Below are 17,280 nucleotides of genomic sequence, written 5' to 3'. Positions count from 1 at the left end.
AGCCAGGCCCACGGGACAGACAGCGAGAGGATGCGTTGAATGTTGAGACAGCCTGACCTGGTAGAAAAATCCTGGGCCCGCGGGTCAGATGGCCACGGGTTCAGATTCCTGTTCTGTCAATTACCAGCAGGTGACCTTGGGAAGGCACCTAGCCTCTTAGAGCCACTCTCATCTATAAGATGAGCACAGTTACTACTTTTTTGCATTGTGTGAGGGTGTGCATAATGCCCAGTTCCTGGATGATGCAGAAAAGGAATCTATGTGTTGTTGATCTTAGTGGAAGCAACCCTAGAACATCCCAGCAACCCAGACCAAGCTCGCTCTTTCTTTTTTCTTTTCTCTTTTCTTTTCCTTTCCTTTCTTTTCTTTCTTTCTTTCTCTCTCTCTCTCTTTCTTTCTTTCCTTCCTTCCTTCCTTCTTTCTTTTTTTTTGGAGACAGAGTTTTGTTCTTGTTGCCCAGGCTGGAGTGCAATGGCACGGTCCTGGCTCACTTCAACCTCCACCTCCCGGGTTCAAGCAGTTCTCCTGCTTCAGCCTCCCGAGTAGCTGGGATTACAGGTGCCTGCCACCATGCCCGATAATTTTTTTGTATTTTTAGTAGAGACGGGGTTTCAACATGTTGGCCAGGCTGGTCTCGAACTCCTGATCTCAGGTGATCCACCCGCCTCGGCCTCCCAAAGTCCTGGGATTACAGGTGTGAGCCACCGCACCAGGCCAGACCAAACACTTTCTAAACACCTGGAGGACAGGGACTTTCTTTCTCAAAGTAGCTTGGACTTGGGTTGAGCTCTTGGCCATACCCAGAACTTTTGACTAAAATTGGCCAAGTGAGAAGACTGGGCTGCAGGTGAACATGGGGCGTGTGTGTGTGAGCATAACAGTGTGAGGAAGAGGAGCAGGCAAGTGGGGAGCTGCCCCAAGGAGACAGATGGCAGAGGGGACAGCTGGAGTGAGGCCTGAGGGAGATTCTGCTGTGTGGGGCTCAGTGGGGAACTTTCTGGGGTAGGGGGAGCCTCCCTCCTGGAATGGTCTGCCTTGGTGAGGCTGAGCGAGGCTGGGTGGGGCAGACAGCTCCTCAGGTGGGTCCAAGATGGCCTTGGAAGGAAGGAGGGGCCAGGCAGCCCAGCATGGGGTGAGAGGAGGAGCTGTAGGCCTGGCCCCAGGACCCAGATGGTGGGGTGGCCTCGCTTCCTGGACTGCCCTCCTGCTCACTGCTGCAGGACTGGCCTCCTGTCAGGCCCCCCATCCTCCTGACCCAGAGCCTCCGCTGGCCCTCGGTTTCTCCTCTGCTTGCTCTCTCCGGCCTTCTGTGATCTGGGCCTGCCTTCCCTCAGCCCTGCTTCTGACAGCTTCTGACTCTCTGGCTGTCTGCTGCCCCCTTCACCCCTCAGCTACTCTAGGCCTGATGCGGTGTGGTCCTTGGGGCACGTCTGCTCCCTCCCTGTCGTGTGCAGTTCTTCCTTGTCTTTGGGCCTCAGCTTGAGTCCTGCTTCCTCAGTCCTTTAAAATTGCACGGCCCTCTCTGCTGTCTCCTGCTTAGAATACGGACAGCTCGCAGGAGCCAGTGCCACCAGATGATAACACTGGTGTCCCTATGGGGACCTTTGCAAGTGCAGGCTATGCCGTTTACTTGCTTCTACCCTGTGCTAACCGTATAAGGTAGGCACAGTTGTCCCCATTTTATAGATAAGGAAATTGAGGCTCAGCGAGGATTCTACCTGAATAGCCTGTCTTCTTGACTAGTTTCCAGATTCTTCCCTGGGTGAATGTCTCATCTCTCCAACTTGACTGAGTTGCATCAGTGGGCAGAAACCACGTTTTTGGTTTCCACAGCACTCCCAGTGATGCGCCCTGTGCCCTGCGGTTCCAGTGGGTTGGATGTCAGCTGCGAAGAGGGCCCAGCTTGTTGGGTCTTGACACAGACTCAACTCACAGAAGCCCCCAGCCCCGCTGATGAGACGACTGGCTGATCCAGGCGGGGAGGGCACCTGGAGCAGGGCCCCTGGCCTGGGGGCTCACCCTGCTCACCCCACTGCTTCCTTCTCTCCTTCTTCCTCCAGGGAACTCAATGGCAACAACATCACTCGGATCCATAAGAATGACTTTGCGGGGCTCAAGCAGCTGCGGGTGCTGTGAGTATGGGGTGCTCCCTCCCACCCCACCCCCGGCAATGCCACGGCAGTCCTGGGCAGGGCCCTGGCTGTGGGTGGTAGGGTGGTGGGCTGTCTGGGCCCCTCTACCGTGGAGTCAGTCTTGGCAAGACATCCTGAGGGGTGTCGGGTGGGGTGATGTTGAGTCTTGAGTCTTAATTCATCATAAGGTCCATTGCCCTGTGCTCTCAGGGTAGTGCAGGGGTCCTAGGACCTCAGTTCTTTCAGAACTCCCATCTCTGCAGTTCTGAGGGTCTTTGGAGGAGCAGGGACCTCATGACCAATCGTCTCTGAGGTCAGAGCTGACAAGCCGCTGGGCACGGATCTGCTCCAGAACCCCCCAACCTCTGCCGCTTCCCAGGCTCTGGGTGTGTCCCTTCTGAGTCTGGGGAGGCCCATGCTCTCTCCCGGGATTCCCCTCCCCTCTGCCCCCAGGCCTCCAGCGGGAGCATCTCACACTTCATGCTTTTGGAAACAAAGCAGAGAAAGAGAAATGTCTGGTGGCGGTTCCCCCCCTGCCCTGCCCCCAATGTCGTCTGAGGCCCATGCAGGGGCACGCAAGCCACCTGCTTGCGGGTGGAGAGGGACAGATGCAGGGGGAAAAACACACTTGACTATCTCAAAAGTTATCATGCAACAGTCAATCTGTTGGTGAAAAATGCTGCCCCACCAGCCGGATGCTCTGGGTTTCAGGGCACGTTGGCGGTGAGGGGACGCAGTGTCCCACAGAGCCAGGTGGTTCAGTTGGCGTGGGCACCCCACTCTTTTCTTCAGCAGATGGGGCCAGGCAGGGTGGGGGTACAGGGAGACAGGGTGTTGTCTGCCAATTGTAGAGTGTGTTGCTGCCTGTGTGGGCTCTGCCCAGTTGGCACAGGCTCCCCTCCCCCTGATACTGGCCGGTCCCCCCTGTTCTGTCCCTTGGACATGTGCCTTCAGGGCCCAAAGAGGCCAGGGCACGTGCGCCAGCAGCTCAAGCCAGCCTGTGCTGCCTGCTGCTGGGCCTGGCTCCCTGGAGCCTGATTGGAGCGGAGACATGGTGCTTGGGTGCCCTGTGGCCTTCTGCCCTGGCAGGCAGCTTCAGAGGGTCAGGGGGTTGCAAGTGCATTTTGTGGTGAGGTAAGATGCTGGGAGCCCTGAGGAGCCCATGTTGGGGAATTTGCAAAGGTGTAAGGAAATTGAGTCCACTCAGGCCAGGCGTAGGCCTGTGTGAGGCTTGGGCATGGCTCCTGTCTTACTCCCTTGCTAATGCTGCCCTGGCAGAGGTTGCCTCTGCCCCGCCGTTGTGCCAGCTGTTTTTAGCAGCCCTTGTCCCACACCCTGTAGCTGTCCTTGTCTCTTTGCTTCCCCAGGCAGCTGATGGAGAACCAGATTGGAGCAGTGGAACGTGGTGCTTTTGATGACATGAAGGAGCTGGAGCGGCTGTGAGTCCTGGCAGGGTGCAGGCCAGGAGGGCGGGGGGCTGGCACGAGAGGGAACTGGCAGGCCAAGCTGCTGCCAGGGATGAGGGGCACTCATGGGAGGGGACCCCACGCCCAGCCTGCCTCCACCAGCGGATGGAGCCAGGAGCAGCTGCAGCTGTGAAAGTGGTCACAAGGCATGGTCACAGAGAAACCTGGAGTGGGTCCCCACCGCACATTCTCCATGCAACTGTCCCTGTTGTTTTTCCCTGAGGATACGGGATGGCAAAAAATTTACATAATAATACAGAGGAAGTGAAATTTCTTCCTGTCATCTCATCCTGACATAACCGCTGTCCATTGATTTGTGTGTCCTTAAAGGAAGCCGTGCCAAGGGGACCCATCAGGGAAGCCCCGGGGGATTGGTGTCTTAGGTGCACAGGGCCACAGTACAGAAATGGGAAGGTGGAGGCCTGTCCTGATTCACATGGTTTGTTGCTGAATAGGGCTTTTAAGTTTGAAAATGGGTCTTGATCAATTTTCACATTTCAGTTTGGCAACGATGAAAAAAAAAGAAACATAGTGGGGTGAGGTGGGGGATGGGCACTCATCATGTTCACGGTGGTCGCCGATCTTGTCCTTCTGAAAGTGGTTTGGCTGTAGGTGTTAAGAGTCCTAAAGTTCATGCTCTTTGAACCAGAAAGTCTGTTTTATTTTAAGGAAATAATCAGAGACATGGCTAAAAATCATGTATCAGGATATTAATTGCACTTTATTATTTATTTATTTTTGAGACCAAGTCTTGCTGTGTCTACCAGGCTGGAGTGCAGTGGCGTGATCTCGGCTCACTGCAACCTCCACCTCCCGGGTTCAAGCGATTCCCCCGCCTCAGCCTCCCAAGTAGCTGGGATTGCAGGTGCACGCCACCACACCTGGCTAATTGTTTTTGTATTTTTAATGGAGATGGGGTTTCACCATGTTGGCCAGGCTGATCTTGAACCCCTGACCTCAGGTGATCCACCTGCCTCGGCCTCCTAAAGTGCTAGGATTACAGGCGTGAGCCACCGCGCCCGGCCATTGCACATTACTTAAATAGAAAAAAATTGGAAACCCATTCTAGTGGATACATAAGAAATAAAATCACATTTCTGAAGAACAGTGAAGAACACATGGGAATGTGCTCGCAATATAACGTTAAATGGAAAAGATAAAAAATGACAATAGTATTACTAAAACAATTTGCATGTGGATAGAATACAGGAGGAAGAAGACAGCTGGAACCACTAACTCTCATTATAGTGAGTGGTGGATTATAGATAACTTTATTTTTATTCTTTGTGTTTTTCTCTTTTAATGCATTTTCTTATGACAAGTTTATTATTATGATTATAGCTACCACCACTCTATGCCAGGCACCTGGGGAAGCTCTTTGCCTTATATTATCTCATTTAATCCTTAAAACAACAGTGCTCTAAGTAGTATTTCACAGATGAGAAAGAGAGGTACACAGAGATTAAGTCACTTGTCCCCAGTTGTACAGAAGAGGGGATTAGAACCCAGATCATTTTGCCTTCAAAGTCTGAGCTCTTAATGAAGATGACTTGATACCTCACCTTTGTTTTTTTGAGACGGAGTTTCACTCTTGTTGCCCAGGCTGGAGTGCAATGGCGCGATCTCGACTCACTGCAATCTCCTCCTCTTGGGTTCAAGCGATTCTCCTACCTCAGCCTCCTGAGTAGCTGGGATTACAGGCGCCAGCCACCACGCCCAGCTAATTTTTTGTATTTTTAGTAGAGACTGGGTTTCACCATGTTGGGCAGGCTGGTCTTGAACTCCTGACCTCAGGTGATCCGCCCGCCTTGGACTCCCAAAGTGCTGGGATTACAGGCCTGAGCCACCATGCCCGGCTCTTTCATTTTTATATTAAAGAAAATAGGATATTAACTAAAAGGAAAAGAATCCGATTGCCTCGTTGCCCTCCTACAGCCTGGAAGAAAGCAAGGCAATCTTTCTTTTGTGCTCCTCATCCAGGCCTAAAACGAAATGATAAGGAGCCCACAGCTAGACCAGATGTCGAATGCTGCATTTGTTTTCTTTAAAAGACTTAGAATAAAATACATGTTAATGACCTGGCTATGAGGGGCTGATTTGAACCTGACCCAACCTGGCTCCACCTCTTGTGCTGGGAAGGAGGGGAGGAGGGAAAGGGTCTGGGGGGTCGAGACATGACCCCAGTGGGTGAGTGGCGACTTTAGGCCTGCAGGCACCTTCCTGAGTGGTCAGTTCAATGGTCGCCGCCTGAGTTGTTGGAGACCAGTGGTGCATCAGTTGATCGTAAAAGGTGATTAAAGTGCAGAGTCATTAAAAACCACACATACCAGCCAGGCGCGGTGGCTCATGCCTGTAATCCCAGCACTTTGGGAGGCCAGGTGGTGGGGGTGGATCACTTGAGGTCAGGAGTTCGAGACCAGCCTGGCCAACATGGTGAAACCCTGCCTCTACTAAAAATATGAAAATTAGCCAGGCACAGTGGTACGTGCCTGTAATCCCAGCTACTCCAGAGGCTCAGGCAGGAGAATCACTTGAACCCGGGAGGCGGAGGTTGCGGTGAGCCGAGATCATGCCGCTGCAGTCCAGCCTGGGCGACAGAGCAAGTCTCTGTCTCAAAAACAGCAAAACAACAACAATAACAACAACAAAACCCCACACATACCTTAGACATTTCATTTTATGTTAAAACATATAAATGTGCATTTACTGACCCCTCCTCTTTTTTTTGGCCAAAGTCTTTCTCTTTGGTGTGAAACGCTGGTGTTCTTTCTGTGTTGTTTGCCTTGCCTAAACCACACACATATACCTTGTTGATGATTTTTGGGTTTGGTTTCTGGAAGATGGAGTGAGATTTTCCAAAGGGCCTTGGGAGCAATCTGGGGGAGTATTCCTGATTTTTAAAATGACACCCACCCCTGTCTGCCACCGTCTTTTACTTAATTCAACAGCCCTTTAATTAGCAGCTTTCCTTTCATCGAATCTTTCTAAAGCATTCCACTTAGTTTTCATAGAGATGACTCTTTTTCCACTAGCATTTCATTCATTTATGTAATAGGTAATTAAATTATAGAGTTAGAATGGCAAGTGCCTCTGGCATAAACAGGTTTGGGAGTAGACATAACTGGTTCTTGTGAGCAGTTATAAACTCCAGCATAGATGCAGCAGTGTGCAGTTGAGCTGGCCAAGAGGGATCAGGACATTGTGGCCTCAGCGGGTCTGCAGGTGGAGAGGAGTGGAGTGTGCCCAGTCACCCTGGGAGCTGGCCTGACACTGTACCGTGGCCAGGATCATACCATGGGAGCAGCCAGGATGGGAAGTAGAGAAAGGCAAGCTTCAGGATCCCACATCTACCATTCAGTAATGGCTTGGGCGAGTCACTTACCTCTTGGTACCCCTATTCTCTCATCTTTCAAAGATGAGCAACTCAACAAAGTCAGCAAACCTATCTTGGGCACCTATGAAGAGCCAAGCCACGTGGTGAGGTGGTGGCAGGAAACCTTTGTGGGGGGTGTTTGTTGAGAGTCAGGAGGGTGAGGGCACGAATGCAAAGTGCTGTTTTCACTTTCAAGAGAAAGAGGCCCACCTTTACGCTCTGCTTTCCCGCCCGCGATGAGCTCATGCCCCTAATGCATTTGCCCCATGCCTGGCACATAGTAAGGGCTGATTATGATGGTGGCCATGACTACTGTTATCATTCTCAGTAACCTTCATGTCCCTCGCCATGTGGAGTCCCTTCTTTAGTGTCCTTTAATTTTCCATTTTAAACTAGGCATTGAATCCCTTTTTCCTCCTAAATAATTTTCAGAAGCAGAAGCCAGAAAAATGAGAAAGTCTTGGGGGAAAACAAAACAAAACCAGTAGTTATCAGGCAGTGTAAATATAGGATTAATTTACTGGACCAAGGATAAAGAATTTGGAGTTATCTGATGACTACTCCTGTTGCTTTAAGGATTGTGTTGATGATTTTATCCCCCCAAGGCAATGAAGTGTTTCCCTAGGAGCCTGCCCTTAAAAGTAAACTTCCAGTGGGTCTGCAAAAGTTGACTTAATTGTCTGTACCTTGGGGAACATGGCGGTGCCCAATGTGGTGGCAATGGCCTTTCTCACATATTAGATGAAGGATGACCTTCTAGGAGGTAACCACAGACCAATTACTGCTGGCTACATGGAATTAAGTTTTTCCCCTTCCCTGTGGAAGTAAGCTTTTGGCTGAGATGGTTTATCATACAGTTGTCCCTTGGTATCCATGGGGGATTTGTTCTAAGACCCCTCAGACACCCCTGGGGCTACAGGCCTGGACTACCATGCCCAGCTAATTTTTTTGTATTTTTTGCAGAGATGAGGTTTCTCTTAGTTATTTCTCTTTGTTAACCAGGCAAATCTGAAGCCCCTGGCCTCAAGCAATCCTCTCATTCAGCCTTCCCAAGTGTTGGGATATACAGGCAGGAGCCATTTGACATGCTTTTTTTTTTTTCTGAGACAGAGTCTCACTCTGTTGCCCAGGCTGGAGTGCAGTGGCGTGATCTCAGCTTACTGCACCACCTCCCTGGTTCAAGTGATTCTCCCACCTCAGCCTCCCGAGTTGCTGGGATTACAGGTGCATGCCATCATGCCTGGCTGAGCATGCATTTTTATTAATGATAAAAATAATCAATAAAACTATTTTCTTTCTTTCTTTTTTTTTTTTTGAGACAGAGTTTCACTCTGTCGCCCAGGCTGGAGTGCAGTGGTGCAATCTTGGCTCACTGCAACCTCCGTCTCCTGAGTTCAAGCGATTCTCCTGCCTCAGCCTCCCGAGTAGCTGGGATTACAGGCGCCTGCCACCATGCCCGGCTAATTTTTGTATTTTTAGTAGAGACGGGGTTTCACCATGTTGGCCAGGCTGGCCTCGAACTCCTGACCTCAGGTGATCCGCCCGCCTCGGCCTCCCAAAGTGCTGGGATTACAGTTGTGAGCCACTGCGCCCAGCTGCTATTTTCATTTTGAAAAAAGACCCAAAGCAAACAATAAAAAAAAAAAGTGAAACCTCTGTTGAGCCAAATGTGGATGAAATCAGGGCTGTGTGGCCATTAGGGTATGTCTCCCATTTCAAGTGTAGTCAGGTTTCCAACTCACAAAGGGAGACAGCATTGGAATCGGTGCCTTAGAAACCACACAGGGCTTGCAAATGTGAAGTGATGATGATGATGGCTATGGGAAGAAGTAGTGGAAGGAGAGGTGCTGGTGGGGGCTTCCGCAGACACTCTGTTCTTATCCTCCCCTCGTGCTGGGTGGTGGAATCTCCACTTTACAGATGAAGAACTGAGGCCCAGAGAAGGTAATTTCCCTGGGATGCCACATAGACCCTGTTAGGATTTGAATACTGGACCTTCTGCCTCTGAATCCATCTTGTGCTTTCTGAGAAGTCCTTTGGATTTCCTGGCTGTCTAGGTGATTTCCAATTCTTCTTCTCTTTTATAGGCGACTGAACCGAAACCAGCTGCACATGTTACCGGAACTGCTGTTCCAGAACAACCAGGCTTTGTCAAGACTGTGAGTGACGCTCTGTGGCCAGAGAGTTCTCCCTGTGGTTTTGTCTCTCACCCTGTGGGAGGCACAGTGTTTGGTCAGTGGGGCCTGGATATTCCCATGACCCTGACCCTGTGCTCCTCCCCTGGCAGGAATGGTCCAGGGCATCAAAGGCCAGGCCCTTTCTGTAGGAAGGTGCTGTGCAGGGTATTTCTCCATGGCAAGCACTTGGAAGAACCCGCAGTTCATCCAGATTTGTGAGCTGCCGCTGACAGTGTGGGTACAAGGGTGTTCTGCAGGCAGGCATGCTTGTGGACGGTGATGCCAGCCTTTACAGGGGCTCATTCTTACCCATCTCACTGCGCCTTTAGTAACCTGCCTGGAGCTGAATATTTACTCATTCAACTAAGCCCTTCTTGAACCTATTTCTATTTTCAGCTCTTTCTACCTTTTAGGGTCATGAGGTCTGTAAGGTTATTAACCATGGTATAAGATCATATTTTTATTTATTGTCAATGCACTTCTTTCAAGTTCGAAGGATAGTTGCTAATTCTGCTGCACCATGATTTGCCACATGTGTCTGTAATTTTTCTACCATTTTTTCATTTTATGGGAATTGGGTTGGACAAGACCTTTGAGATTATCTAAGGAATCTCTTCTGCATCTCCTTAGCATATGGTCCCACAGTCTTTGCTTGGCTACCTCTAGTGATGGGGAGCTCACCACCTCTGCAGACAATCAACTCTATCACTGGACAAATAAGTAAATTAGAAATTTTTTAACTTTGGGCCCTAAATCTGCTCTCCAGTAACTTATATATTTCTTAGTTTTGCTTTCTATAACTACCTAGTTTTTAAGAGCTGTCAGGTTTTTGAATTTTGAGTTGGGATGTTTTTTAGTTCCCTTAATTGTTGTCATTAATAACCTTAAGAGCCACCAGCAGGGCCTTCTGCATGCCTGGCACAGCACTACTGGTTCATCCCTGAAGGAGCTTATGGGTCAGCACCTAGGTAGAGAAAGGGGTAATAAGCAATGTAGGTAAGACTGAGGGGTGTGGGTTGGGTGAGAGTGGCACCCTAGGGTTACCTGAGTGCTAAGGGGTCTGACCATGGGCTCCCAGAGTCTGGGGCTTGATTTTGTCTCCTCTGATTAAACACAGCTAGTTCTTTCTGCCTCTGCCATGATTTCTAGACCTCTCTCTAAGCCCAGTGATCTCCAGAATTTGTTGTTGATCTTACCTTCAAACTTTTATTTACTTATTTTTGAGACGAGATGTTGCTCTGTCACCCAGGCCGAATACAGTGGCACGATCTTGGCTCACTGTAGCCTCAATCTTCTGGGCTCTAGTGATCTTCCCACCTCAGCCTCCAGAGTAGCTGGGACTACAGGTATGCACTACCATGCCTGGCTAATTTTTTAATTTTTTATAGAGACGGGGTTTTGCCATGTTGCCCAGGCTGGTTTCAAACTCCTAGGCTCAAGCGATACACCAGCCTCAGCCTTCCAAAGTGCTGGGATTACAGGCATGAACTACTGCACCTGGCCAAGCTTTTGTCTTTACAATGGAACTCTAATTTTCAGTCTGTTGGAATGGTCTTTCTGGTCACTTCCTGTTGCTTCCTCCTCCTGGCCTGGAGACCACTCCACAGTGACCTTTAGTGATGATCTCTTTTGCTGGTCTTTGCCACCACCCTTGGGCTTGAGTTGGGCCTTCTCTTCCAGCTTTCCTGTAACTGATAGGTTGGCCAATCCATTCTGTGCCAGGCATACACAGTGGGTGCTTAATTTTTCCCTACTTGATTGTGAAAGGCAGAAGATTCTTCCCAGCAGGTGCCTCCGTGGTAATGTCTGTTGAACTTGTGGGCCATGCACTGGTCTATGTGGTCCATGCTGTTGCTGGCCACATGCAAGCATCTGGCCTTGCCCTGCCTTGGCCCCAGCAACTCCTGTTTTCTCTCTGCTGTTCTTTCTCTGCTGACTTGCAAGTGTTATCACAGCTCTGCCTTTCTGCAAAAATTCTTCTTGAATGTCTTTTCTCTTGGTCTCAATTGTGCAATTCTTTTCCCCTCCTATGTCCTCTTAACCTTTCAAGCTTTTGCCCTTGCTCTCCTGGCATGATTTGCCTACTTGGGTCCCTTCTCCTTCCCATAGTGATCTGTTGCCCTCCACCTTGCTGGGATCAAGGCATATGTGTACTGTACAGTTGCCGTCAAGCTCTGGGTGCCCACTTTCACTCTCCCTCATTGATTTTAAAATCTCCAAGACCCATCATGTAAATCTGAATCCACCAACTTCCAGCCCTTTACTTGAGATCATCTCCAGCCATATTCATTTTTAGCGGGGAGCTGACTTCTTTTGTCATAACCTTCCACCAGCCCTTGGGGGTAAAGGGTAGCTCTGCGGGGGACTCCCTCCCTCCTTTACTCGAGTCCACCCTTCTCTTTGGACATTGGTGCCTTGCACACACCTGTGTTCCTTCCTGAGGAAAATGACAACTTGGCTGCCTCCTTGGCCTGTGTCTGGGAAACCTGGATCCCCCCTGGAATGGAAGGTGGCCTGGGAAGCAGAAAGTCAAGGGTCAGGTGGTCCTGGGCTTTTCAAGGCATAACTTTGGGTGGTTTAATTGTTCAGAGCCCATTTCTCTTACCCATACATGGTAGGGCTAGTAGGAGTCTGAACTGGGACTGTGCATGTAACATCACCAAGCCTGCAGCTGGCCCTCAGCGGATGTTCATCCATCATGCCCCTGATAACTCAGGGTGAGCAAATAGCCCCTCGGTGAAGCAGGTGCTCCTGTGCTTGATATTTTGTCTGACACATGTGGCCATGAGGCAAGCAATGTCTCCCAGTGTTACTGCCAGCGAGACAGGTTGGAAAGAGGAAGTGACTTCCCAAGAGTCAGGATGAAGCCCTCTGACTCCTAGGCCCGCCCTCTTCATGGTTTCATATTTTACAGGAGTCCTAGAGGAAAGGACATCTATATTTTAATGAGTATTAAATAGCCAGATTCTATAACCAAAGGCTGGCACAAGAAGATTAAATCAAGGAGCAAAAAGCCCTTGCAGAGGACAGCAGTCTGTGTGATACCTGCTCTTGGCACCCTATGGGGCTGGGAGGCAGAGGCCTCTAGACATATTGGGTGTCCTCATTGCAGTGGTCCCAGGCCAGCTGCTTTTGGGAAGGGGTTGGTTGGCAGCCAACAGAGGTACTTCCAGGAGGGCAGTGGAAGTCTTGGTAGCCCTTTGGGGGGTGTTTCTAGGCTCTAGAGCCAGAACTTCTCCCTAACACTTACTGTCTTTTCTTTCCAGGCATCAGGTCCTTTACTCTTAGCAGGAAACATTTCTCATCCAGGAGCATAGCAGGATTTGGGTGAAGGCAGACTTTTCTTTAGCTTTCCCCTTGACATTTCTTAACCTCATCTGTAAGCAAGGCATGCAAACCGAGAGGACTCCTGCAGGGCTCTTGGAGGACTCCCAGGCAGTATGCCCTGCTTAGTTTGCACTGAGGCCAAGGCATTTGGTGGCCACCAGGTCACGTCTCAAAACGGGCACTGTCTGGGGGAAATGATTCAACAAACCTTATTTATCTGGTTGTTCGTCCCTGGTGTCTGGGCTTACCGGGTTCTTCACCTTGGAGATGGTTATAGGGAAGGATAGAGGAGCAAGTGTTTAAAGATCTACTTGTTAATATTCTTCTAATATTACTGTGTACGCATCCGCCCTGCCCCATTCTATTGACCTGAGCACCTGGCATTCTAAAGTATCTCTGTTAACTCCCCCAGTTGGTCTGGCCAAGGAGTACTCGGCACACTTGGTTCCAGAAACAGAATACCCTGCCGGCTGGTGATGGTAAAGGTAGAGGCGGGGTTTTGTAGGGGCACAGCTGGCAGGCTCCCAGGCTCCCAGAGCAGGAGGTGAGATCCAGCTGGCCCTCCCAGGGACCTGCACTGAGATGTGAGGGCCATTTCTAGTTATTTCTGAATATCTGCCTTATTGTCCTGCTCTTCCCTGCAAACCAGTGTTCTAGGATCATCAGCAGCATCTCGATTCCATCATGACTCAGGTCAGCCATGGTGCCAATTTGCCTCCTACTTCCTGTGACCTCAGAGCTCAGATCCACACAGTGTCTCAGGCCCCAACTCCGGGTTTCTGGGAGAGTGAATCTGATTGGCCCATCTTAGGTCAAGAGGTCACACCAGGCCAATGAGCTGTTGGCAGGGATTGTGGGATCCGCTGGTGCAGCAACACTATGGTGCCCACACTATCTCAGGAGCTGGAGGTGGGACCTATTCCCTTAGAAGGCAGTGCCTGGCATTCCTGTTCTCTCACTTGTTGACCTCCCCTTTGCTTTGTAGGGATCTGTTACTAATTCTTCCCATCTGGAGCAAATTATGGACTTTCATGCACAGGCTGTTATGCTAAATCAGCATGAAAATGGGTTTGAGAGAGACCAAATGTGCTGGGTAAGGCATGGTCACCAAGTCCGTAGGTGGTGGCGCAGCCCACATTTCAGTTGATTTTGTCTGTGTGGCCTCCAGAAGTTAAAATCCTGTTAGGGGTTATTCTGCACGAATGTTTCCCCTGCTGTGGGGTTAGTCTGTCCATTTCTTTCCTATGCAGGATCTATGGCTCAGAGAGGTGATTTGCCTTGGACCACAGAGCAGCTTGACGATAGGGTTGGAATTAGACACCAGGCCTTCTAGGGGCCTGAAGAGCCTGAAAATGGTCTTAAACCTTGACCTAGGAATCTCATATTTGGGGATCTGCCCTAAAGAAATAATAAAACATGAGCACAGACATGTTCGTTGCTGTATTATTTAGAATATTGAAATATAGAATAATGAAAAGAATATGGAAATAACATATATGTCCAACATTGGGGGCATGATGAAGTAAATGATGATGTATCTACTTGATGGAATATTTATACCATCATCAAAAATGGCCTTCATGAAAGATGTCAAGTAATGCAGATACATGTGTTTGATATCAAAAGCCAGGATTCCAAACTGCATTGACAATATGACCATTTCATAAATCACTCTAAATAATGCATGAAAACATACCTGGAAAATGCCAACAGGGATTGTCTGTGGGTGGCTTTTTTCTCTTCTGTGTCCCAGATGTTCTTTAAGAAGCATGTGTTTACGGTAGGAAACCTCCCAGTTTTTAAATAAGAAGTGAAAAGCCTCTGTAGTCTGAGGTGAAGCAAATGCCTGTGATACGATGTTGCAGCGTTTCCTTTAACCGAGCCTGTTTGTTCTTCTGTGAGATACAGATAGTAAGGGCTGGCTGCCTCATGGGGCTGATGTGACGATTAAAGAGAGCTGTGACACTCTCTTGTGTCAGACATGAACACTGTGGCACACGGGAGGTGCCCAGGAAATGTCAGATGAGTCCACATCAGGGCTACTTTGGAGGGTGGTGCAGCCCCGGCGTGACCTGCCCTGGACCTGCGTCCCATATTGATGTTGGCTTCCCCTGTCCCTTGTGCCAACTCAACCTCACCACTCTTAACTCACAACCATCCCCTCAATTTGCAGGGACCTTCCCCCAACAGGGTTTTGTTTTTTTTTTCTCGAGGGGCTTAGGTGACCCTGCAGAGACACCCTGAGGAGGCTGCGGAGGGAGGCTGGCGTGTGGTGGGCAGGAGGGCCGTGACCTTGGCACAGTCAGTGCCCGGGCTGAGGATGTGGGAGATATGCTTTCTGTCCTCTTGGGCACTTTCCTGAGCAGGCCGGGGAGAGCAAACATGGAGCAAGTAGGTGATGCTGCCCTGGAGGCACTTCTTGGTGCCCTGAAATTACATATGTATTCTGTACTTCCTCAGGGATGCCCCCATTGAGGGTGGGCTGGAGCAGCACTCACACCTCTTCAGAAGAGAGCACACCCTCTTCCCCAACCCCACTGCAGAAGTGAACCTGCCCCATGACCTCCTTCACTGCCTCACCCAGGGCCTCATGAAAGGTCTCAGGGACTGCAATAATCACAGTAACGGTTAGAAAGAATGGAAGGTTGTTGTGTGCCAGGCTCATGCTGAGCAACTTACAAATATACCTGATTTCATCATCAGAACACTCTACGAGGTCAGCACTTTCCGAATTTTACAGATAAAGAAATGCAAGCTCAGCGGGTATGTGACACATCCCAGGGGCTAAGCCAAATGTGAACCCCAGTCTGTCTGACAGTAAAGCTCATCCTTACATACCACCCCTAGCCTGCCTCACCCATCCACCCCCTCCACCCATCCACCCATCTGTCCATCCACCTAGTTATCAACCACTGCCCTTCACCTCCCATCTACCCTCCCACCATCTACCAACCCATCAGTCAACCCACCCATCTCTCTCCCTACTCCTGACCCATCCCTCCATCCCCCATCCCCTCCCATCCATTCTCCCATCTAGCACTCCCCACCCACTCACCACCTGCCTATCCATCCACTCTCCCACCCCCACCCATCAACCCTCCCCCGCCCACGTACGCATCTACCAACCTACCTATAAACCCAGACACCCTTCTATCCCCCAACTCCTCCCCACCTTCCTCCACCCCTGTATTCACTCCTGCTCGCCTTCCATCTTCTACTCACCCACCCACTGATCCAATAGTTCCTGAGGGCCTCCTGTGGACCAGGCTCTGTGTTAGGTACTGTGAACCCTTGGAGTGATGTCTAGGTAAGATGGATGAGTGTGGCCCTGCCTCTTAGGAGGTGACAGGTCTATCATGAGTGCTCTTTGAGAGCAGCCTGCCACCCTCTGACCTATCAGCAGATTGGAGCGGGTGGGGACAGGTGCTGCACTGGCTGGACCTATATCTCCTTCCGGCGGGGGGGCAGGTATACCCTGGTGGGGGTTACCTAGGTTTGGAGGTCAGCTCCATCACCTGACAGTGAACCCTCAGAGGATGTGGAGATGTTGTTTCCATGGACATACACAGGTGTTAAGTTGAAGGTTAGAGGGATATGCTGGAAACCTGATTGCTTCTTACAGCAGCAAAACTCAGTCTTCACCAGGTTCAGGTGGGGAGCAGGGTGTCCGCCCACCACGCATGCCGCCTCCTTGGCCTCCAATCTGGGGAGGATCTCTGCTGCCGTGCAGCTCTGCTCTTGCTGATCCCCTCGTCATCCAGAAGCTGCTTCTGGAAACCCAGTTCCTCTGGGCTTCCTTTTAGCCTTGAAACCAATATGTGTCCCAACAAGATTGACCTTTTGTGTCTCCACTGGGCCTGGAAGGGGTGGGGGTGGGTGATTAAGGGCAGCCCAGGGCATTTATTTCCCCTTATTTATATCTCTGCTGTAAGGACCACCATAACTCATTAACAGGGCCCTGGTGGTTGGAGAGGCGTGGATGTGAGATTCACAGGAGCCCTGTTGAAGAATGCCTGACCCTATCGACCCTGTCTCAAGCTGGGTTTAATTAAACTGTCAGCACTGGTCAGAAGAACAAAGCTTCCCTTCCCGTCTTGGTCCCCAGCCCCCATCAGAGGCAGGAGGGCATTCTCTGCTGAAATGAAGAGCTGTTAAAAATGGATCTGTCTTGCCTCTGAGGGAAATTACCCAAGGCAAGAAGGTGACCTCGCTATTGTGACGCATCCATGCCAGGCAGCAGAACTGCAGAACTGAGCCAGCCATGCCCCGAGACACCAGCACACGAGAACGGGGCTCCCAGCCGCCCCTCCCCAGCCAGCCTCCTTCCTGCCAGAGTCCCCTGGGGACTCCTTGAGATGGCGGTCCATCACTCCTTAGACTTCCCTTTCCCAGAAAGGAATTTCACTAGCTTTGTCCTTCAAGATATTGAGATGTTCCTGGCATTAATGGTAAAAAGGAGCTTCCTTGGTTAGACAATTTGGGGAAGAGCTGGGCCAAGCAGAGTCCTTCGTCAAGGACTATTCAGCCCATTTAACACGCTAATGTGCGCCATACAGCTCCCAGGGCAGATGTGGAATGTTGCGTCTCCCAAACACATCTGACTGTGAACCTCAAAAAATTTATTTTTTCAGGGAATACCTTTTAACATCAGCCTAGTATTAAGTAACTTGTGGAAGTCTCAGTAAGAATCAGAGCTGAGATTCGAACCCAGGCCCACCTGACCCCAAACCCACATACTTACCTTCAAACTGTCAGTCCTTGAACTAGAGTATGATTAAGAGTTGTCTCAGTGGGGAGTTTATTAA

General features: G+C 50.2%; 1 protein-coding gene across 1 annotated transcript in view; it reads left to right on the top strand.

Moving 5' to 3' along the window:
• SLIT1 (slit guidance ligand 1) overlaps positions 1-17,280 on the top strand; it is a 187,583-nt gene that overhangs the window by 18,988 nt on the left and 151,315 nt on the right. The window contains exons 2-4 of the mRNA XM_016919024.4: positions 2,061-2,132; positions 3,500-3,571; positions 9,059-9,130. Coding sequence (XP_016774513.3) covers positions 2,061-2,132; positions 3,500-3,571; positions 9,059-9,130 — 216 coding nt within the window. The remainder of the gene's footprint in view (positions 1-2,060; positions 2,133-3,499; positions 3,572-9,058; positions 9,131-17,280) is intronic.

This window comes from Pan troglodytes, chromosome 8 (assembly GCF_028858775.2).
Source record: "Pan troglodytes isolate AG18354 chromosome 8, NHGRI_mPanTro3-v2.0_pri, whole genome shotgun sequence".
Taxonomy (NCBI): Eukaryota; Metazoa; Chordata; class Mammalia; order Primates; family Hominidae; genus Pan; species Pan troglodytes.
Note: the sequence above shows the minus strand (reverse complement) of the source record. Positions and strands in the feature narration are given on the sequence as shown.